Consider the following 23,329-nt stretch of genomic DNA (forward strand, 5'->3'; position numbering starts at 1 on the left):
CGAAGAGGACGTCGCAAAGCAGAGGCCGGCCCCGGAGCCCCTGACCTTGCCCCCGCCTTGTGCAGGAGTCGCGGGGAGCCCGCTTTGCCTTTGCGGGCTCCCGCCTTGTCTGGAGGCCCCACCAAGAGGTAAAACCCCCTGGGGGGAGGGCGGAGTGACGGCGGGAAACGCAGGGGCTGCCAAGGAGTTTCCATTGTCTGGCAAGCAAGCCCCGCGTCCGCCCCTCCCCTCCGGGGACTGCAACCGGGCCCGGCAGGCCCCTCTGAACCCTCAGAATAGAAAGGCTGGACTGGGCCGGGGACCATACCCAGTGTGGGGGTCTAGCCATGTGAGTGGGCCCTGATTTGCAAACGTTGCGCCCATAACACCCCACTGCAGAGAATCTTGTTGCCCGGGGCCTGAAGTCCTATTAAAGAGGGGATTCCTGTTTTGGGCCGCACGGAATGTAGACACCTGGGGGAATTAATTGCTAGTCTGAGCCTTGATAATCCATTGGTGGGAATGAAGTGATTGTTACCTTGAGATGCATTTTTTTACGCACTAGACTGAGTTGGTTGTTACGATGAAATACTCTGTTTACTTCCTGTGATGAATTGACTGTTGCCTAGAAATGCACTGAGTTATTTACTATAAGGAATTAATTGTTGCCCTGCAATGCCCTGTCATTTAATTGAGGGAATGAATAGATGCCCTGCAAACCTCTGTTTAGCTACTTGAATGAATTGACTGCTACTTTGAATTGCCTTCATTTCACCTGAATGATTTGATTTTTACCTTGAGGAGCACTGATCTATTGACCTGAATGAATTTATTGTGGCTTTGAAGTTACCTGCATTATTCCTGAAATGAATTGACTCACCACTTCTTGAAATAGATAAAGAATCCTGTTTTATCAATCAACTTGGTGTGGTGTCCTTCATTGTGTGCGTATCAATGAGTCCCCGTGGGTGAGTGCTGCACAACTGCTTTACACAGTGCCTTCGGGTGCCTTCCTACCTCGCGCCAATCTACCACGTCGGAATTGGTGACCCCAGTTCTAACATTGGTGTTCAGCGGTGGGATAGGGACTTGTGCAGCACCCTACCAGGATTTAGTGTGCGCCGCAATTGGACGCCTGTTGTATCGCAAGCCTAACAATTTGCCCTTCACTGTCTGATTGAGTGTATAGGCTCCTGTTTTGAAACTGTTGCCTACGTCCTAGTGTTTTCCCTTGAATTGTCTGAGGCCCCACCTGTCAGGATGGTGTTCGAGCTGGCCAAACTAGAAATGTACACAGTGGCGCAGCTGAAGGAGTTCTGTCAGGGGATGGGGTTGTCTGTCAGGCGAGGCGCCAAGAGAGAGGAGCTTCAGAAAGCCTTGAGGGCATGGGTATTGGCCCACCCGGGGAGGACAGGGGACGAGGGACAGGGGGAGCCGGGCGCTTCGGGGGAGCCGGACGCTCGAGGGGAACCGGGCACTCCAGGAGAGTTGGACCTACTGCAGGTAGACATTTGTGACAATGTGTTGCCAGGGAGATGTTCCAGTGCAGGCAGCAGTGTGTCAGCAGGGAGTGTGTCGGTGGAGGAGTACGAGGACAGGCGGGAGGAGAGGCAATTGAGATTGGAGCTTGCTAGGATGGAGAAGGAGGGAGAGGAGAAGAGGCTAGCCATGGAGGAGAGGAAGTTTGCGCATGAGCTTAGCCTAAAGGAGTTGGAGTTGCGGGCATTGCAGCTAGGGGCGTAAGGCAAAAGGAATGTTGGCAGCGTACCCGCTGAGGCTCCACGAGAGCCTAAGTTCTATCTACCGAAGGAGGTGGTGGCCAGTTTTAGTGTCGGGGATGACATAGATAAGTGGTTGGCGGCATATGAGGTGTCCTTGGTAGCCCATGGGGTGCCTGAGAGTCACTGGGGGGTGGCCTATACCGGTACATGCCTCCCGTGGCAAGGGACACACTCTTGACCTTAGACAGAGAGGAGCGGACAGATTACCCTGTCATGAAGGAGGCACTGCTTAGGAAGTTTGGTCTCACTCCAGAGAAATATCGACAGAGGTTCCGCAACAGCCATATGCTTCCCACACAGAACTGGGTGGATTTTTGTGATTATGCACGTAAGGCCTTAGAGGGCTGGGTGCGTGGCAGCAAAGTGAGCGATTACGAGGGGCTGTACAGCTTGTTTTTAAGAGAGCACCTCCTCGATAAATGTTTTCCAGAGCTACGTCAACACCTGGTGGACCGCAAGCTGACCGACCCTCGGAAGCTTGCGGAGGAGGCAGATACCTGGGTTAGGACTCGGGTGTCCCACAAGGGACCCAGGGAGACACCCCGAAAGGCGGACAGGGCGCACCCCAGAAGAGAGAGGGGTGGATAAAAAGAAGGAGTTCTTTAAAGGCCCCCAAAATAGACTGCAAGGGAAGGGGGTAGGTTCCCCACCACAATCTGGATCACCGAAACCCACTTACCCTGACAAGAGTCAGCAGCCCAGAACTGTCCGGTGTTACGAATGTGGGGAGGTTGGGCACTACAAGGGGGATCGCCAGTGTCGCAAACGGACCCCAGCCCCCACAGGAGGTAAGAGCCCCGGGGTGGCTAGTGTAGCGCTGGGGGAGGAGTTGTCCCTAGATGAGGGGGGTGAGTGGACAGGCCTGACCCTGGTTTCACTGGGGGATAGAGAGATGGTCCCAGTGACACAGTTGCCCTCGAACACTGCCAAGTACCGGCAGAGGGTATGGGTTAACGGGGAGGCTCTGAGGGACACGGGTGTCAGCATGACGATGGTAAGACGTCGACTGGTGTCCCCAGAGCAGGTGATTCCTGAAGTATTACACTCAGTGGCAATGGCAGATAACAGCCAGAGTCATTACCCCGTGGCCCAAGTTCCCTTTGAGTGGGGAGGAGTCTCAGGATAGTTGAGAGCTGCCTTAAGCCCTGCCATGCCGGTGGACTGTCTGCTTGGAAACGACTTGGAACATACCGCCTGGAAGAAAGTGGAGTTCAACGCTCATGCTGAGATGCTGGGGTTACCAGGGTGGACCTGTGTGGTTACGAGGTCCATAGCTGCCCGGCAAGGAACTTAACCCGGGGTGGAGCCTGGAACAAGGGCCCAGCCCAATACTGGTCAAGAGGACATTGTGAAAGACGTACCCTGCGAGATGGATGGGGAGCCCGCGGAGGTGACCTCGGAGTCCGCGGAGGTGGATGTTGTTCCTGTGGGGGACTTGCCAACCCCTGCAGAGTGGCAGGTGGAAGGAGGGCCTACCCGGGAGAAATTTTGTCGGGCACAGAGAGAGTGCCCCACGCTTGAAGGTATGCGGTGGCAGGCCGAAGCCCAAGCGACGAACCAAGAGACCGGCAATTACCATATTTACTGGGAGGATGGCCTCCTCTACAGTGAGCCTAAGGCTCCGGTGCATGGGTCATCAAGTGCCTTAGCAGTCCCCCAATGCTACCGGGCCTTTCTGCTAGAATTGGCACACGAGATACCACTAGCAGGACACCTGGACCAGGACAAAACCTTTGCTCGATTGGTCCCACATTTTTACTGGCCCAGAATGCGAGTTGCCTCTGACACCTTTTGCAAGACCTGTAAGACTTGCCAGGTGAGTGGCAAGACTGGGACTAAGTTGAAGGTCCCTCTGGAACCGCTCCCGGTTGTCGGTACCCCTTTTGAGCGGGTAGGCATTGACATTGTCGGGCCGATGGACCCGCCGACTTCTTCGGGACACCGGTTCATCTTGGTGTTAGTGGACAACGCCACCCGGTACCCGGAGGTGATCCCTCTGAGGACCATCACTGCCCCTGCGGTGGCGCAGGCCTTGATGGGAATTTTCACCCGGGTGGGATTCCCCAAGGTCGTGGTGTCAGATAGGGGCACTAATTTCATGTCGGCCTACATGCAGGCCATGTGGAAGGAGTGCGGAGTGACCTACAGGTTCTCCAGTCCTTACCACCCCCAGACTAACGGGCTCGTAGAGCGCTTCAATAAGACTCTGAAGGGGATGATCCGGAGCCTGCCAGAGGACTTGAGACAGAAGTGGACGTCCTCTTACCCCTCAGTCTTGTGAAGGAGGGGTGGGAGAAGACTTCTACGAAGCTTCCCCGTGACGTGGTCAGCTATATGCTGGCATTCCGCAGCCAGATGGCCAAGCTGTGGAAGGAAGCCTCAGAAAACCTGGAGGCTAGTCAAGCCATCATGAAGGAGTGGTATGACCGCAATGTTCGGACGGTGGAGGTGGATGTTGGACAGACGGTGTGGATCATGGAGCCCGGAGAGCTTAGCTCCCTCCAGGACCGGTGGACTGGACCGTACGACATTGTGGAGAAGAGAGGCCAGACCACTTATGTTGTCGACCTCAAGACCCCCCGACAACCCCATCGGGTGTTCCACATCAACCGCCTGAAGCCGTACCATGAGCGATCCAAGCTTGCTCTCCTTATGGTGACGGATGGGAGCGAAGAGTAAGAGAGCGAGCCTCTTCCAGACCTTCTGGTGGCCCAAGAGAAGGATGGATCGGTGGAGGGAGTGGTCCTCTCCCCATCCTTGACCCCTGAGCAACAGAGGGACTGCCGCCAGGTCTTGGAGCAGTACGCCTCATTGTTCTCCCTCACTCCTGGGATCACGCATCTGTGTACCCATGACGTGGACACAGGGGACAGCCCGCCCATGAAAACCAAGTCTTACCGGCTGTCCGACAAGATCAAGACCAGCATCCAGAGTGAGGTGGCCAAGATGTTGGAGCTGGGGGTGATTGAGCCTTCCAGCAGCCCTTGGGCTAGTCCGGTGGTGTTGGTGCCCGAAAACGGCCCCACCGGGCACCACACCGGAACTTCGGTTCTGTGTGGATTACCGTGGCCTGAACTCCGTGACCAAGACGGATGCTCACCCGATCCCTAGGGCGGATGAGCTGATTGACCGACTGGGAGCAGCTCAGTATCTAAGTACCATCGCCCTGAAGTCAGGATACTGGCAGATTGTCATGGTGGACGGAGCCAAGGAGAAAACTGCATTCTCCACCCCGGAGGGCCACTTTCAATTTCAGGTGATGCCCTTCGGGCTAAAGAATGCTCCGGTCACTTTCCAGCGGTTGGTCAACCAGGTGCTTTCTGGCCTAGAGGCCTTCTCCGCTGCCTACCTGGACGACATAGCTGTCTTCAGCAGCAGCTGGGAGGACCATCTGGAGCACCTCCAGGAGGTGCTACAGGCTCTACAGCGAGCTGGCCTAACCATCAAGGCAAGCAAGTGCCAGATTGGACAGGGATCTGTCGTGTACCTGGGACACCTGGTGGGCGGGGGTAAGGTGCAACTCCTCCAGGCCAAAATTGAGACCATCTTGGCATGGGAGCCCTCCAAAACCCAAACGGAGGTCCGGGCTTTTCTCAGCCTCACGGGTTATTACCGTCGGTTTGTCAAGGGTTATGGAACCATTGTGGACCCCCTGACTGAGTTGACCTCTAAAAAGCAACCCCGTAAAGTCATCTGGACGGCTGCCTGTCAAGAGGTCTTTGAAACCCTTAAGCACGCGTTGTGCATCGCTCCTGTGCTTCGCACTCCAGATTTCAACAAGGAATTCATCGTGCAGACAGACGCCTCCGAGCATGGCATTGGAGCTGTGCTCTCTCAACTGAATGAGGAAGGCCAAGACCAGCCAGTGGCCTTTATTTCCCGAAGACTACTCCCCCGGGAACAGCAGTGAAGTACCATAGAATGCAAAGCTTTCGCCGTAGTTTGGGCCCTGAAGAAGCTGAGGCCATATCTTTTTGGCTCTCACTTCCTCATTCAGACCGACCACCGACCCCTTCGCTGGCTCATGCAAATGAGAGGCGAAAACCCCAAATTGTTGAGGTGGTCCATTTCCCTTCAGGGGATGGACTTTCGGGTGGAACATCGACCTGGAGTAGACCACGCCAATGCTGACGGTCTCTCTCGGTTCTTCCGCCTTAGTGATGAGAACTCCCTAGAGGCTGGGTAGCTCTCCCCACTTCTGGCTGGGGGGGACGCATGTTAGACCTGTCAGCCCTAGGGTGGTCTACCCCGTTTTTTTGCCCTTGTTGCCTCGTTTTTGCCGCCATCTTTTTGTTGGCCCTAGGTCTCTGTGCGCCTTACCACTGCTAAACAGTGCTGAGGTGCAGGTGCTCTCTCCTAACAACATGGCTGCCACAGGGCACTGCTACTGCGGAGTGGCCATTGCATATACACACTACTGGTTAGGAGCAGGCTGGGACATCTTGATACAGTATCTTTACCATCCCGCCTTTTTGTCCCATAGACAGTTATGTGGAAGCTCCTGGAACCTTCCAGTCCTGGGAGGGATTATGCTTTGCTGCTTTTCCAGGAGGGTCACCTGACCTGGGGGTATAAGAGGAAAGGAGGGAAACCTGACTAGTCAGTTGGGGCACCTTTCAAGCGCTGAACCTTCCGAGCGCTGTGCCTTTGAGGCGCTGTGGCCCCTAAGCGCTGTAAGCCCAAGTCACCGCCGCGGGTCTCTGCTCTGCGTAGGGAGAAGCGCTGTGTCCGCCATCACCGCCGCGGCCCGGGTGCTTGCCGCGATTGCCTGCTGTGCCATCACCGCCGCGGCCCCGAAGCCTGTAGAGGGCCGCCGCGGTATTGAGGAGGCCTTCAAGGGATCAGTGAAGTCAGTGCGGCCCATCTCACGTGACGGGGGCGCCGGCCGCGTCTCCAGCCACGCGGGTGTGGCCTAGGGCATCTGCACCCAGGACGAAGAGGACGTCGCAAAGCAGAGGCCGGCCCCGGAGCCCCTGACCTTGCCCCCGCCTTGTGCAGGAGTCGCGGGGAGCCCGCTTTGCCTGTGCGGGCTCCCGCCTTGTCTGGAGGCCCCACCAAGAGGTAAAACCCCCTGGGGGGAGGGCGGAGTGACGGCAGGAAACGCAGGGGCTGCCAAGGAGTTTCCATTGTCTGGCAAGCAAGCCCCGCGTCCGCCCCTCCCCTCCGGGGACTGCAACCGGGCCCGGCAGGCCCCTCTGAACCCTCAGAATAGAAAGGCTGGACTGGGCCGGGGACCATACCCAGTGTGGGGGTCTAGCCATGTGAGTGGGCCCTGATTTGCAAACGTTGCGCCCATAACACCCCACTGCAGAGAATCTTGTTGCCCGGGGCCTGAAGTCCTATTAAAGAGGGGATTCCTGTTTTGGGCCGCACGGAATGTAGACACCTGGGGGAATTAATTGCTAGTCTGAGCCTTGATAATCCATTGGTGGGAATGAAGTGATTGTTACCTTGAGATGCACTGTTTTACGCACTAGACTGAGTTGGTTGTTACACTGAAATACTCTGTTTACTTCCTGTGATGAATGTGACTGTTACCTGGAAATGCACTGAGTTATTTACTATAAGGAATTAATTGTTGCCCTGCAATGACCTGTTCCATTTAATTGAGGGAATGAATAGATGCCCTGCAAACGTCTGTTTAGCTACTTGAATGAATTGACTGCTACTTTGAATTGCCTTCATTTCCCCTGAATGATTTGATTGTTACCTTGAGGAGCACTGATCTATTGACCTGAATTAGTTTATTGTGGCTTTGAAGTTACCTGCATTATTCCGGAAATGAATTGATTCACCACTTCTTGAAATAGATAAAGAATCCTGTTTTATCAAACAACTTGGTGTGGTGTCCTTCATTGTGTGCGCATCATTGAGTCTCCGTGGGTGATTGCTGCACAGCTGCTTTACACAGTGCCTTCAGGTGCCTTTCTACCTCGCGCCAAGCTACCACGTCGGAATTGGTGACCCCAGTTCTAACAAACGCCCTGAGGGATTGGGAGGACGCTAGCTGGAGTGCCCTCATCGTAGCTGCAAAAACTAGAGACCAATCCAAATTTTGGAAGTTACTAGCGCAGGGGAACAAAGGGAGTAAGGTGACTACTGAACACTTTTTTGATCCCGGGACATGGAGCAGACATTTCTCCACGCTTTATGCCGCACCAGATGTACTCGCCTTAGACTCACGAACACTCACTGAAGCATCCCTGCCTGAAGCACATACTACACACCTTCAATTTAGCTTAGAGGATACTGTGCTAGCTATAGATAGCATAAAGTCAGCAAAGGTGCCTGGTCCAGATAAAATTCCCGGGGGACCTTTTGAAACACGCCCCAGATGTTTGGGCTCCATATATGAATCAATTGTGCAATGCAATAGCCAAGGGAGAGCCTATCCCAGATACATGGAAGGGGCTGAGATCGTCCCTATCCACAAAAAGGGTAGTAGGGACGATCCAGCAAACTACAGGCCTATCAGCCTGATAGACATTACCCAAAAGGTGTATGCCAAACAAATTTTGGCCAAGTTAAATGCTTGGGTGGATGAGAAAGACATCCTCTCACCTTGTCAGGCCGGTTTTAGAAATAAGCACAATAGATCAAGAATTCAGACTCTTTAGTATAGCTTGGAAGTACACATAGATAAAACATGGACACTTATATGTTGCCTTCATAGATCTGAAGGCAGCTTTTGATTCCATTCCCAGAGATCTTTAATGGAGATCATTACAGAGTCAGGGAGTCCCAGAGAAGATTTTAGATCAGATCATAAGGCTTCACGACGGGAATTTTGTGAAGGTTCGCTGGGGCCTAGGAGGGAAGCTGACGGAAGAAATCCCGATGGGGAGGGTGGTGCGCCAGGACTGTGTCCTGGCACCAACCCTGTCCCTATTATACGTGAATGACATGGTAGAGCATCTACACTCAGCTTTACACAATTCCCCTAAGCTTGGAGGCACCTACATTTGTGCCCTCACCTTTGCAGACGACACAATACTGACCTAGGGGTCTCCAAAACTTACTTGATAGCCTTGATAAGTATTGCAAGACAAAAGGACTTGAGATAAACCTTAATAAAACTAAATACATGGTTATCAATCCACATAAAAACTTTCAGAAAAGATTAACATTGAATGGGGTGCTTTTGGAATGTGTCCCCAATATTGTACATCTAGGTGTTACACTAGACTCAAAACTCACACGGAAGTTTCAAATAAATAAGTCAAATACAATACTAATGCAGAACTCTATTCCTGTAGTGAAGAAACAGCACTCCACCTCATCAAAGGCCATTACTCCCGCATTAGAAGTTTATAAAGCTAGAGCTCATTCAACTACACTCTATGGAACTGAGCTATGGGGAGGAGAAAATCTACAGCTTCTTATTATTGGGGAAAACAAAATCATGAGAATGCTTACACGTTTTCCCCAAAACACCCTGATGATCCCTCTTACACATGATATTGGGATAAAAAGAATGGGATATCTAGCTGTATGGAGGCTATTGGCCTATTGGATCAGAATTTGGACAACGGAGGAATTAGAGATCTACAGGCAGACCTTGAGGGAGCTAATGCATTTCGATGTATTTGTCACTCTTCCCTGGTTGGCCCACATCTGCAAATGGCTCACCGACTTGGGTTTGAGCCGTTACTGGGAAATCTATATCCTAAATGCTCACTGTGTACACTAGGTGATAATGAGGGTATTGTGCATGTTCTATTCTTTTGCGCAGCATATGCTACCCCCAGACGCAAGTGGATTAAGCCCCTGTGCAGAAGTTTGAACATCAGCAGCTATTTAGATTCGCTTAGAATTTTATAATCTGACATAGGCCAATTTATTGTATTTGGCGTAGTAAATTTTTGTTAGCTGCCAGTCATATAAGATATAGGAATGGGCTTAAGTTTTAAAAAGTTTTTTAAAAATTGATTTTTAGAATTTTGTATGTATTCTTAACTTTTTAATGGTTTTAGATTGAATCATCAAATAATTCCAGCAGTAGTGGAGCCCAAATTGGTCCGCTCGCGCTAATTGTATAGTTATCTTTGTACTGTATTGATAAGAACTCTAATTAAAACATGTGCAATAGGGGTCAAGACTAAAAGGAGAACATTTAAATAGTATATATATCTTGCATTTTAGACCCTTGTAAATAAAACACATTTTTATGTTTATATTTAGATAAATGTAAATTACAATGTGTACAAAGATTCGTTTTATAAGCTTTGATGACGAACAGCATGGATGTGCAGCACCTCAAATAATCATTTTTTTTTCTTACTCTAGCAGCATCTCATGCTATGTACTACCTTTGTGTACTGGTTTAATGTCATGCTGTTTGAGTCACATAAATACCTAAATAATTGGACACAGCATATTATCCCTTGTTGGTCTGCACATATTCTTCAAGTCTGAAAACATTACCTGCCATGATAATTCGGTGGCCACTTCAAAAGAAGCAAATGGGTCTAGCATCGTGGCAGTCAAGCAACTACTGCACTAAAAAAATGGGTCAGTAGTTCCGATCGATCACTAAAACCACTGCTTATTAAATATACTCAAAGATGCACTGACCTACTTTCCTCATCATTTACAAGCTTCGTTGAAGAGTCACTAGGTTTCATTTTCCATTGTTAATGCTGGGTTGCTCATACCTAGAAGAGAGACGAATACAAACCATTAATATGCACAGTTCTCAAAACATCACTACTTGCTTTTATCATATTCTTTTCCAAATTGAATTAACACCAGTTTGAGTAGTTGTCGGAGCAGAGGTATCCTATTGAGGGAATGATGAACAGAGATTGTGTGGATTAGTTGTGGATTGAGGTATGCTTCCTACAGACAGGGTTGTGTTCAGGGTCTGTATTAACCCCTACCTGAATACTTCGAGTTTTACTCACAAAAGAAGTGGTTGGAGGCACCTTCTATACCTTCATAGGTGTTGCTAAACCCTTGTCTCTTTTTATCTCTTGATTACTCACAATAGGAATGTCATACAACCAAAACATGGATAATATATATCTGAAATGCTCTTTGTCTAACAATAAACGTGATTGATTTATGGAGTGAGAATCCAGAGTAGAAACAAAGACACATAAAAGGTAAATATAGAGAACTTCGAAAGGATAAAAAAAAGAGTGCAGCAGATATTACTGCATAACTTCTTGGAATACTAGACAAAACGTAATAAACAAGAATATTTTTTCATATTACATTAGGTTTTGCACTGATGTAAACGATAAACAAGCTTTGGCAAAGCCAACAGTTTATGGAATTAAAAGGCCAAATTCTCTTCTTTGGCAGTGCTTCTGTAGCGCACAATGTGAACTTCAGAACTGTTCTGCAGAAGGAAATCAGAAGCACCATTTTAAAGAAATGCAGATGCATTAACTAATTTTCTAAAGCATGAAATAGACATATGTGTGGTCTCTGGGAAATTAGCATGCACACATCATACCTGTGGAGTATTACGAAACATAAATATCTATGGTGAGAACATATTTTTGTTACCTTTTCCAGTAAAGGGAAATAGGACCTTGTCAAGTGCTTTGTGGCAGTGTGCTAAGCTGGCAATATGAAACAAATGGGCTACCCTGACATGCAGCCTGTGCCTCCTAAGGATGCTGGACTCATCCATGGCACCATGTCATGCAGCCCCCCTGAGTCCTTCCACAGCAGCACCTGAAATAAAATCATGCTATACTGCAGTAGCCAGACCCCAGCATAGTGATTCACATCTCAGTAGCTGCTGAACAGCTGTATCACAGTCCTTAGAGAGGGTAAGTCTGCGACTTACAGGACTTTGCAACAGCAAATGGCCTACAGCATCCAGCGCACTGGCTCAGTTTTGTACTGCTGGGAGATGTAGGAATACCTGCCACAGCTACACATAAAGGGCTGAGCTACGACTCATGACCGCTGAACACTTTCTTGCAGTGGTAACCCCAGTCTTTTCATGCATTTTGTTTTAAATTAAAAAATTGCCTTTTAATGGGCATCATCGGTGGTCATCTGTAAACTGGTTTATTAAAATAAAACCCATATGGAGAGGCTCACCAAAATGTTTTTTTTAAAAAAGATAATCAAGAGTGAGGGACAGGGGAGCAATGGAGGAGCAGGGGTTGCGGGAGGAACATTAAACAAAAGGAGGGATATGTAGGGATGTGAAAACAATGGGGAGGGACTGGAGATGGAGTGCAAAGTGGGGAGAGTAGGGGAGCAACTGTGGACCATGGGTGAACATTAAAATAAATGAGTGAAATTTGGAGGGGTGGAGGAAGCAATGGATGAGCCGAGAGCTAAATAAAGGGGGAATAGCACTCGGGACAGACAAGAAAATAAAACTCACTCAATCAAATAATCAGGACTTATTTATAAAGCTAGCTGCTTTATGGTACTTAATTTGAACAGCCACTTCTTAAGTTCTTTCCTGAATTCCTGGAGTGATGATGTGGACCTACGGTGCAGATGGAGGTTGTTCCAGGCTTTGGCTGACAGGTGCAAGAAGGAGCGCCCTTCGCTGCTGGCTCGCCGGATACAGGGGTGTCTGCGAGGAAGAGGGAGGTGGATCGCAGGTGTCTGGTCAGTTGGTGGAAGGCCATTTGTTTGTTGATGCATGATGGTCCTTCATTGTGCTGGGCTTAGTATGCGAGTGTCTTGAACTGGCATCTTTTCTGGATTGGAAGCCAATGTAGTTTCTTGAGGTGTGGAGTGATGCGAGTCCATCTCGGCAGGTCAAGGATGAGTCATGTCGCTTAGTTTTGTATTGTCTGAAGTCTCTTCAGGAGGCGTGCAGTGATTCCTACATAGAGAGTGTTCCTGTTGTCTAGCCTGCTGGTGATGAGGGCCTGTGTGACAGTCCTTATGGTGTTAATTGGGAGCCACCTGAAGATCTTAAGGAACATTCATAGGGTGTGGAAGCAGGCGGATGAGACTGCATTTATCTGTTTTTGCATAGATAACTTGCTGTCCAAGATGATGCAGTGGTTGTGGGCATGGTCTGTCCATGTTGAGCTTTAGACAGTTGTCCTTCATCCCGTCGGCAATGTTTATCATACATCTGTGGAAGTTGGGTCTGGTGGTGGAGGGGTCCACTGACAATGAGAGTATGAGCTGGGTGTCGTCGATGTAGGAAATTATGTCATGTCCATGCAATCTGATGGTGTTGGCCAGGGGGGTCATGTACATGTTGAACAGGGTGGGGCTGAGAAACAATCCTTGTAGGACGCCGCAGATGATGATCTTGGGCTCTGAGCTGAGCGGTGGGAGACGGATTCTCTGGGTTCTACTGGTGAGGTATGATGTAATCCATTTCAGTGCATCTACATCAATTCTGATTTGGTGGAGTCTGTTGATCAGGATGTGATGGGAGACAGAGTCGAAGGCGGCTGACACGTCTGGCTGTTTTTCCATGTTCAAGGACGGGGCCCTGATGTTATTGGTGGCTGCAATCAAGGCTGTCTCAATTCTGTGGTTGGCTCGGAATCCGGATTGAGAGGGGTCAGGGAGGATGTAGTGTTCCAAGTGTTCGGTGAGTTGCTAGTTGATTGCCTTTTCGAGGACCTTCACCGGAAAGGGGAGCAAGGAGATGGGCCGGTAGTTCTTCGGTTATGCTGGGCCAGCGGATGGTTTCTTCAGGATGGGCCTCATTTCAGCGTGTATCCAGTCCTCAGGGAAGGAGGCCATGGTGATGGAGGCATTCAGAACTTTCTTGAGCTTGTCGCCAATTGTCTTGCTCCTGAGGTTTAAGATGTGGTGGGGACATGGATCCATGGGTGCTCTCGAGAGTACAGAGGTCATGATGAAGATTGTGGCTTGAGTAGTGAGAGCATCCCAACATGTGACCAGGCTTTCGAGGTTTGTGGATGTGAGTTGGCTGATGCTGTCTGCAGTGGTGGGTTGGGCTTTGAAGTTCTCACAAATGCCTGAGATCTTGTCATGAAAGAAGTCGGCCAGTTCACACAGTTCTTGGGAGGGGGTGGTTTCATTCACTATGGATGTGGGGTTGGAGAATTCCCTCTGATTGGCAGCAATGAGGAGTGGCCCCATCATTTATCATAATTTATAGTGCGCATGTAGGTTTGGCCGGCTATCTTCCTACGGCCAGGCAGACATGCACAATTCAAACCGCTCCAACCATGCTATCTTAGACACCTGGGTTGGAGAGCAGGCAGCCTGCTCCATCCAATCCAGAGGCTTCAATCATACTACTTCACAACATGAGTGCAGCGTCTGGATTGGATAAGGTAGATGGCTGTTTGATGTCACCTCAAACTCTGAGAAGTCTGAAGCCAGGTAATGAAATGAGTCGAAGATGTGCTGCAGGATAAGGTAAGTACCTTTTTTTTTTCTTTCATAGATGTTTATTTTAATTAGTTTTATTGTAATTGTTTAATGTAGGTGTGTTTTAATGAATGTAGTGCCCTTCCCCACTGTGTTTTGATGTCACCAACTGCCACTGGCTGAGAGCGGTAGTGTACTATTGGTTTTCTCCTGATCATAATGGAGTTGGACTCACAAGTGATTGGCCTGAGCGGGCTTGTTTAATGCTTGCTGAGGTCCTAGGAGCCTGTGCCTCTACTCGACCCAGCTGTACAAAACAGTTCTGTGGTGAGAGATCAAAGTGTGAATGACGGTTTGGCCGGCCTTAGCCAGCCGGCCAAACCATCATGCGCACTTACAGTGTGCACAACTCCTCCCCCTGCTCTCATCATGCCCCCGCTCAGACTTGGCTTGCAGGCTCGAGCGCGGAAAGAAAACTAAAATGATAATAAAACAGTTTTATTATAATTTTATTTTCCCTCCCTCAGTTGATTCTCAGAAGGGGGGCGAAGCTTCTCCGCCACAGTGGAGGAGCTGCTGCTGGTGCCAGTAAGGTAATTACCACGTGCTGGATTCTTGCATCATTCCTAATGTTCCAGCTTGGAATTCGGAGTAACTAGTGCATAATTTGTGTGAAAAGAAAACGAATAAATCCCAGGCCCAAATTATTTCTTAGGTGCCCACCGCCAGCAACTCTGAACGCTGAGGCTACTGAATACTAAGGCAGCTCAGTCTTGATTCTACCTTCATCCTTATTTCTTCCACCACCTTACAATTCCTCCCTCTTTTTTCACTTTGTGTGTTCCTTTTCATCCATACTTTCTCCCTTTATCACTGTTTTACTATTGTTCTCCTCCTTTTCACCCCAGTGTTTTTCTCTCTCTCTCTCTCTCTCTCTCTCTCTCTCTCTCTCTCTCTCTCTCTCTCTCTCTCTCTCTCTCTCTCTCTCTCTCTCTTTCTCTCTCTCTCTTTCTCTCTCTCTCTTTCTCTCTCTCTCTTTCTCTCTCTCTCTTTCTCTCTCTCTTTCTCTTTCTCTTTCTTTCTTTCACCAAGTGCATACATTTTTCACCAGGCTTCCTTTCCCTGTGACCAAAGTGTAAGGACAATCGTGGGGTGAGCTACTGTCCTTCCTACAACTTGGAATTCCGATTCTGCAGAAAACTCGTTTCCCCCAAAATAGGGATGACAATGAGAGTGGTAATAAGCACTGCTCAACCCCATTCTGCACCTCTGGGATTTTCAAACTTCTTGACGCAACCGAAGGAGGCCTCCCTTGCCCCCAAATCAGTGCTTAATTTGAGCTGGTGATTTCCGGTCCTCGGCGCCGGCACTTAATTGTCAACAATGGTGCTTATGACAACCTGCAACATGGTGGCACTGTCTGTCTAATTTAGAGATGAGCACAACAACAGCTGTAAATAATTCACTACACATTAAAAATAGAGAATACCTGTGGCCAAAGCCATTCTTATAGCTGTGGGGGCATGGAATAGTCTGAATTGTCACACGTGTAGGGTGTGATGGTTAGTATTTGTATTGATAGTGTCAGTGGCAGCGCTGGAAGGGGTGCAAGCTGAAGTGGCCTCCTGACGAGGGCCCTGGCACTTATATTTATTTTATAAATGAAGCACTGCCCCAAATACAACTCCAATTTCCACTCCCACTTCTCATCCTTTCATAAGCTGAACCTGACCTTGTTTATGGTTGCAGTGAGTAAAGCCTAAATTGCCATTTTAACAGATGTCCCAAACCTAAGCCCCCTGCTTAAAATAATTATTCATTGCACAGCCCCTAACATCAGAGACCTTTTGCATACTCTTTCCCTTTAGACCTCTGGGGTTAAGCCCATTCCATATAAAATTAAATTAATAAAATATTATAAAGGATGATCAAGAAGAGCTATTGCCCTAACCACCTGAGATATCCTAGCTTGTCAGCGGCCAGCTCATCACAGCAGTAGGAGAACAAGTGGCTAACACGTAATGTTTCATTCTTTTGTTTTTTTGTAAGCACAGCATGTCCTCATAGTAGCACACACAATACTATGCAGTAATTTTCACCTTACCAAGTTTACTCTTTTCATTGTTTCCAACGCTCTCTGTCCAGGACTGCGTATCAGTAAGAAGGTGGCTTTGTGACTCTCGCAAAGGCTTTGCAGGAAAGGGGTGCCCTTCAACCCTGTGGATTAAAACAAATAAAAGCACAGTAACATCTTCTCACTGACCCCAACACTCTATGTAACAACTTTGTTTAGGTAGCAACTTTGAGCATCTCATAAAGTTATCAGATCCAATGTTGATTAGAAAGTGCGTCTGACGGACCCTTGCTCCTGGACTCTTGGCCTTGGGCTGTTGTACTGTCTCTGAGCCCACTGTTCGCCGGACCCGCTTCGCGGGTCCCGCTTCACCGGAATTGCCGCTGGGGAATCTGTGGAGAGGCTGTGCAGTCTGTGTTGTGCTGGGGCTTTTGGGCAGGGCTGCGAGCGTTTCTGCAGGGACTCCATTTCCCAGGAGTGCCTGCTTGGCCGATTGAGAACACCTGGCCCGCTCTCCCTGTCAGCCCCGCCCCCTGCGCACAGAGTGTGTTAAAGAGCCTGCCTGCCTCTTACCTGCGGGATCCAATGTTGATTAGAAAGTGCGTCTGATGGACCCTTGCTCCTGGACTCTTGGCCTTGGGCTGTTGTACTGTCTCTGAGCCCACTGTTCGCCGGAATTGCCGCTGGGGAATCTGTGGAGAGGCTGTGCAGTCTGTGTTGTGCTGGGGCTTTTGGGCAGGGCTGCGAGCGTTTCTGCAGGGACTCCATTTCCCAGGAGTCCCTGCCTGGCCGATTGAGAACACCTGGCCCGCTCTCCCTGTCAGCCCCGCCCCCTGCGTGTCACGTCTGACCTATAACAGTGGTGCTTACTTGCGCGGGGCGGGAGCGTCCCGGGAGAAGCCCGGGACAAGGGCGGGACCGTCTGTGGCCGTCAGGGGCTGAAGGAGGCTGGGCTGGGCCCGCTCTTTGACATTGCGCCTTCTGACTACTTGTTACAGTACGTTCCCTGTATCTAGAGATCTCTGGTGTTTGCTTATATAGTATTGTTCTTTTTAAAGCTCGTTGGCTGCAAAGTATGTCTTCTCCTTCAAATACCACTGCCCAGATCTCTACTCAGGCCGAGGTGGGGTCAGCCATCTTGGGTCCTCTAGACAAATACTTTAGTCGGGTAACCCAAGATATTGACAAAGAGATCGCTTTGGCGGAGAGGCGCGCCGAGCGTAGGTTATCTATTGAACTCCTTAAAATTCCTTTGGAGAAACGGCCACCTCAGGGTTTCCCGGCATTGGTTCCTACCCTGTCATCCCTAACCCTGCCAGCTGTACTGGAAACGCCTTATGCTTTTCCCCCTTCACTAGAGCTGTTGGCTGGCTCGTCTGTGGGTCACGACGTGCCCATTTTGCCTTCTACCTCGTCCACTATACCAACTTGCTTACCTACAGGGCAGGTGACCACTGCCCAACCGAGTGTGTCAACTCACATGGTTAAAACTAAACCAAGTAACACAAGAAGTGCTGCCCCGAAGAAGTGCTATCTTCCCAAACATCCGAAAAAAATAAGGAAGGTTGGAATATGCCTGCGCCCTTCCTGCAAGCCTATTGGGGCTGGCTCTGGTGGGGTTAAGATTGTCAAGGACGGAGTTGTTCCGGCTAGTCCCGTATCTAACATGAATGACCCCTCAGCGATGGTATTGGCTGAGACCTTATCTTTTGCTCCACCCCTGCTCCTCGAGTTGGAGAGGCTGATGAGGTCTCTCCTGACTCCTATTGAGGAACGAGTTAAAAAATTAGCTGATCGGTTAGATCATTTCGAGCAGGCTACTCTAGATAACTTTTTTTCCACCAAATCCCTAATCAAGTCCCACCCTAGGACGGGGGATAGCATCAATCTTCTGAAACCAAATGGCCAGGCAAATGGTGTGTCCATCGCTGAGCCTCCTCCCCCCGTAGTCAGCATTGCAAGTAGGCCTCAGTCGAAGGGACAAATCCCCATGACTAATTTAGATTTGTCGGACCGTCCAAGTAGTAATACCACTAAAAAAAACAAGCTGCCTGATACTGTGGCTATGGGTAATAAAGATAGCTCCAAAAGTGGCAATCCTGTATCTAATGGTTCCCAACCCTCACCAAGCATTTCAACACCCCGTCTTGGCGTTCCTGTTAGGGGTAACAAAGACAGTTCCAAAACTAATAACACTGTATTGAATAGTTCCCAACCACCACCAAGTATTCCAACATCCCGTCCTGCTGCTCCTGCCATTAGTATGCCTAACACCCTCCCGATGAAGGCACCTCGTAGGATACCTCCTATGAATCTCACCCCAGATTCTTATCCTTTCGTGGCTGTCCTCACTAATGTACCACCTTTGTTGGCCGGGCAAAGAGAATCCTTCCAGATGCTAAAAAACAAGGTAATGCACTGGTTAAAGGCAAATAGACCACTGCCCGGGGAAGTGGACGGGCTGATTATTGGAGTGAGAAGGACAGACTGGATAGGTTGTACTCCTAAGCACTTGGGGGGGGGGGGGGAGTGTATAGTTGTTAATTTCCAAGATCCTAGGGTGGCACGTCTGATTACGAAGCAAAATTGGGGCACAAGCAGTGGTGGAATTGGTGTTGTTGATCTGACATTCTTTTATCCAAGACCAACAGGTGTTCAATTTGGTATGACCAGTGAATTAGGTTGCTATAACAATCTCCCCTCCCCAGGGTTTGTTCCTTTCACTGTACCCTTACAACGGGGTAACTTTCATAATGGACCAACGTACAATCGTTTTGAAGTGATGAAAGATCCGGGGTGGGTTCATTGACCAAATTTCGATTATTCCATGAACAGTAGGGAAGGTATGACCCGTTGGGATATATGTGGGAAGCCTGTGTTAACTGTTTTGACTAAAAACGTGGAATCAAATGAAATGAGAACTGGTTGGGAGACTGTGATTTTGGAGGAAACATGTGGGGAGTGTATTCCAATTTCTGGGGACTCTGGAAATGAGGAACTAATTACACTTAGCACTGTTGGTACCCAGGAGGTTGATCACAACACTGAGGATACCATCCGAGAGAGGGAGGGGTATGACGGAATCTTAACAAACGACTTTGGGATGTCCTGTGTAGGAGTAGTACCCATGGATGGCCCCAGTTTAGGAAAGTTTCTTTTATGGAACATCGCGGGGTTGAGTAGCAAGCTGATGTCCCAAAACTGGATGGATTTCGTCAATGGCTTTGAAGTTTGTTTATTCCAGGAGACATGGGCTTGCGACCCTATATTTCTTCCTGGCTACTTAAATTTTTCAATCCCGGCCAGTAGAGGTGCTAGGGGTCGACCGATGGAAGGCTTTACAATCTGGGTAAGGCAATGTCTTCAAATAACAATCAAAGTGGTGGATCTGGGTTGTAAGGACATCCAAATGCTAAGAATAGCCTCAGAAAAGTGGGGAGGGATAGATATATGCAACATCTACGCCAGGGGCAGTACCACTGGGAGTTCACCCATTCTAGAGGCTTTGTCCACTTTTTTGGAATCGCAGTCCCTGGGTAACAAAGTTGTAGTAGCTGGTGACCTAAATAGGACTTTCGAACCATTGGATAGTTCGGATGATCCCCTAGGGCAAGAGGAGGATACGCAATGGGGTGTTCCGACTTTAAATCTGGCTCCTGTTAAACGGTGGACGAAAGATATATTACAACTGAATGCCATTTGCCTGGAACATGGGTTGAGAGCCCTAAATGGGAGGACGAAGGGCGATAGGGAAGGTGCCTGTACATTTGACAATGGTCATAACCAAAGTCGGATAGACTATGTCCTTTGCAGCCTCAATTTGTGGCAGTTGGTATGCGACATGAAAATCGAGGGTAGACTGGAAAGTGACCATAATCCCCTCTGTGTGACCCATAACTGGTGGATGGCCATATCAGGGAACCCTCAATCAAGTGACGGCCCAATGCCTACCATGGCCAATGACATGCGCAGACTTAACTGGCCGAGTGTATTGGCGAATGCAGAATCTATGGACTTTATAATTTCCGAGGTGGATGCTGCAATCGCTGCTATGGAGGCTGCAAACCCCGTAATCCCAGGTTCTAGGGAAATAACGGACATACACAACAAGCTCTTTTCCCTTTTAAAACCGCATTTCTTGAGGTCCCGCAAGATAAATAGGAAACAACCACCCAAACCAGCTAGGTGGTTTAATCATCAGTGCAGAGAAGCCAGGTTAAGCTTGGGAAGAGCAATCAGGAATAGGGACAGGGCAGCGATTAGCGAGGCTAGGAAGCACTACAAGGTTAGCGTATCGCTAGCAAAAAAAACATGGGACGAAAAGTATTGGGCAGAACTAAAGGAGGCCTCGGGGGCTAAGGATTCCAGGTTATTCTGGAATATTGTCAAGTGGGGTAGAGGTGGAACTCCAAATAAACCCGACAATAATGTCGCTGAGGGTGCCTCAATAGGAGTCAGGAGAGACCTCATCAAACCCCAGTATGCTGAGACTACCGAGTTTAAGGATGTGGAAGTAATTTCAGCTGTATTCCCCACTGGGAATTTATTTTCCCCTAAAGAAACTGAAGTTGCAATATGCACTGCCCAAGGGGGAAGGGCCCCGGGTCTAGATGGGATACCCTCTGATGTTTTCATAAACGATAAGGCGAGGTGGGTTAGGTATGTATTCCTTTTGGGAAACGCTATTGCGAAGGGAACGGCAGTCCCAGAGCTATGGAAGGGAGCAAATATTATACCCATATATAAAAAAGGGGATCGGTCCCTCCCGGCCAATTATAGGCCGATAAGTTTGATTGCCACTATCCAAAAAGTGGTAGGGAGAATGGTGGTAAACCTACTAATGGATTGGGTAGACGAGAACAACGCCCTGTCCCCTTATCAGGCAGGTTTTCGGCGGGCTACAAGCACAGTCGACCAGGTGTTTCGCTTTGCTCTGCTGCAGTGGGGGACGGTGGTGCTCGGCGAGGGCAGCCTGTATGTTGCCTTTGTCGACTTGCGGGCTGCCTTCGACCTGGTCCCAAGGAGAAAGCTCTGGGCAGTTCTGAGCGAAATAGGCCTTCCGGCTGAGTTACTCACCCTGATAATGAGGCTGCATGAGTGTAACTTCGCCAAAGTTCAGTGGGGTATGAATGGTGAATCATCTGCCGACTTTCCGATTGAACGCGGAGTACGACAGGGGTGTGCTATGGCCCCCCTGCTTTTTTCTCTATTTATTAACGGAATTGTGGCTCAGATGCAGGATGCCAGTGTCGATGCACCTTCGTTGGCGGGCTTCAGGGTTCCGATCCCGATGTTCACCGACGATACGCTGATTTGATCCAAAACACCGGCTGGCTTGCAGCGAGCATTAAACATCTTCGATCTTTTCTGTGGGGAACATGGCCTGGAAGTTAATGTGGTAAGACCAAGCTGATGGCCTTCTCACCAAAACGTAGACCCCGGCCTAAAATACTTCTGAACAATTGTGAGCTTGAGGTGGTTACTGTATTTACCTACCTTGGGGTGCAGATAGCAAACAATCTAAAATGGTCCCAACATATAGAAAAGGCGGTCCTGAGGCATCAACAGATTTCGGGGGCACTTCGGGTGGAACACAAAAAGTCTAAATCAAAGCCTATAAAACCAGTCCTGGCAGTATATGATGCCAAGGCTATTGGGTCTGCCCTATATGGGGCTGAGCTGTGGGGTTTCGAGAGGCTTTTCCCCTTGCAAATATCGGAGAATAGGTTCCTCAGGGGAATCACGGGTCTCCCTCAGAGTACACCACTAATCCCGCTTGGTCTTGATTTAGGGAGAAGATCAGTTAGTGACCGAGCGCGATTGTGCCCGATTCTCTATTGGAGACGCCTCTGGACTACCCCAGAGATACGGCATTATGCAGAGGGGTTACTTGCCATATTAAAGCTGACACCTTTCATAAAATAGTCTGGTTTAAAAATCTTAGGACTGCTTTAGGTGACCTCGGCCTCTCCAATCTATGGGATAATCCATCTGGGGAACCCTTTCCAAACAAAAACATAATTAAAAGCTTATATTGGGATTGGATAGATGGCAGACTCTGGAGTAGAACGAGATCAGACACAATGGCGGGGCGTTTCTTAGAAATCAAACTGTGTCCTGCATTGGAACTATACTGGGACAGTATTACTAACCCAGGGGATAGGAAGCTTTTCTTCCAGTTAAGATTAGGTGCCCTTCCTCTGAGATCACTGACGGGTAGGTGGAGGAGTTCAACCACCTCGTGCTGCCCGGTTTGTGGTGCAACTGAGGAAAATATAGGTCACTTTCTATTCTTGTGTAAAGCTTATGCCACCCCGAGAAGAGTTTGGTTAGCTCCTGTTTGTAGAAATCTAGGGACATCCAGGGGTGTTGAGGCGCTACGAATTATTTGCACCGCCACTGATATGCCTATTGTTCTAGGAACAGCAAAGTATCTGGGGTGGGCATGGTCCATTAGACGGAGGGCAATTTCTATTAATGTAATATAACTGGGGTATCAAGTGATTTCTGTGTAAATGTACACCAAAGATTTTTATTGTTTATGTACGCACAACTGTTTTAAAAGTATGTATAAATAGGAAAAAAAATTTAATGTGATGTATTTTAAATGTATGTTTGTGCTTTTATGAGTATATTCCTCGAATAAAGCTTTGAATACATACATACGTTATCAGACCTGGGTACCCGCAGAAAGAAGCCGTAAACATAGCTGAAGTGGATGCCGTGCAGCGGGGACTTGGAATTATGTTTCTCTGGGTCGTTTGACCCCTCCACAGTCCATACGTACCTCCTGATGCCCATTCTTTTACATAATAGTGCCTAAATATTGCACAGGTTTGCAGGCAGAACCCAGGGTTGTCATGTTTTGCAAAGTACCCATATTTAAGGTTCGTTGTCACATTTATTTTATAGCTTCGTCAGGGGTAGTAAGAACTATATAAATGCAATTACTATTTCGTTTTTTTCTAATATTCTGTTCACATGATAGGTTTTTAGGCATCTGGAGTGATAGCATATTACGTTTTAGCAGTGGCGGATGGTGACATTTGAAAGTGGGGCATAAAACATTGTCGTAGCTCACTGTGGCAAGCGAGCGTAGCGAGCTAGCCTGAACCACCTGCAGCGGAGAAAAGTTTGAAAAAGAGTGGGCAAATGGTGCATTTTCAAGCAAAGAAATCCCATCTCGTGAACTCCACTCAACAGGGTGCAG

The 23,329-nt window shown here is 48.8% G+C and overlaps 1 protein-coding gene across 7 annotated transcripts in view; it reads right to left on the bottom strand.

Annotated features, from left to right (window-relative positions):
- The window catches only part of ZDHHC2 (zDHHC palmitoyltransferase 2), a 555,886-nt gene that overhangs the window by 50,936 nt on the left and 481,621 nt on the right, over positions 1-23,329 (bottom strand). For 6 of the 7 annotated variants that reach the window (XR_014978173.1, XM_085642023.1, XM_085642022.1 and 3 more), the window contains 2 exons: positions 16,150-16,262; positions 10,335-10,414 (listed from right to left, as the gene is read on the bottom strand). Coding sequence is in view for 6 of the 7 variants with exons in the window: in XM_085642023.1 (XP_085498149.1) it covers positions 10,374-10,414; positions 16,150-16,262 (154 nt within the window). In the remaining variant the exon portion in view is untranslated. The remainder of the gene's footprint in view (positions 1-10,334; positions 10,415-16,149; positions 16,263-23,329) is intronic. The other variant, XM_085642020.1, reaches the window with a different exon arrangement.

The sequence above is a fragment of the Triturus cristatus genome, chromosome 2_2 (genome assembly GCF_964204655.1).
Source record: "Triturus cristatus chromosome 2_2, aTriCri1.1, whole genome shotgun sequence".
Taxonomy (NCBI): domain Eukaryota; kingdom Metazoa; phylum Chordata; class Amphibia; order Caudata; family Salamandridae; genus Triturus; species Triturus cristatus.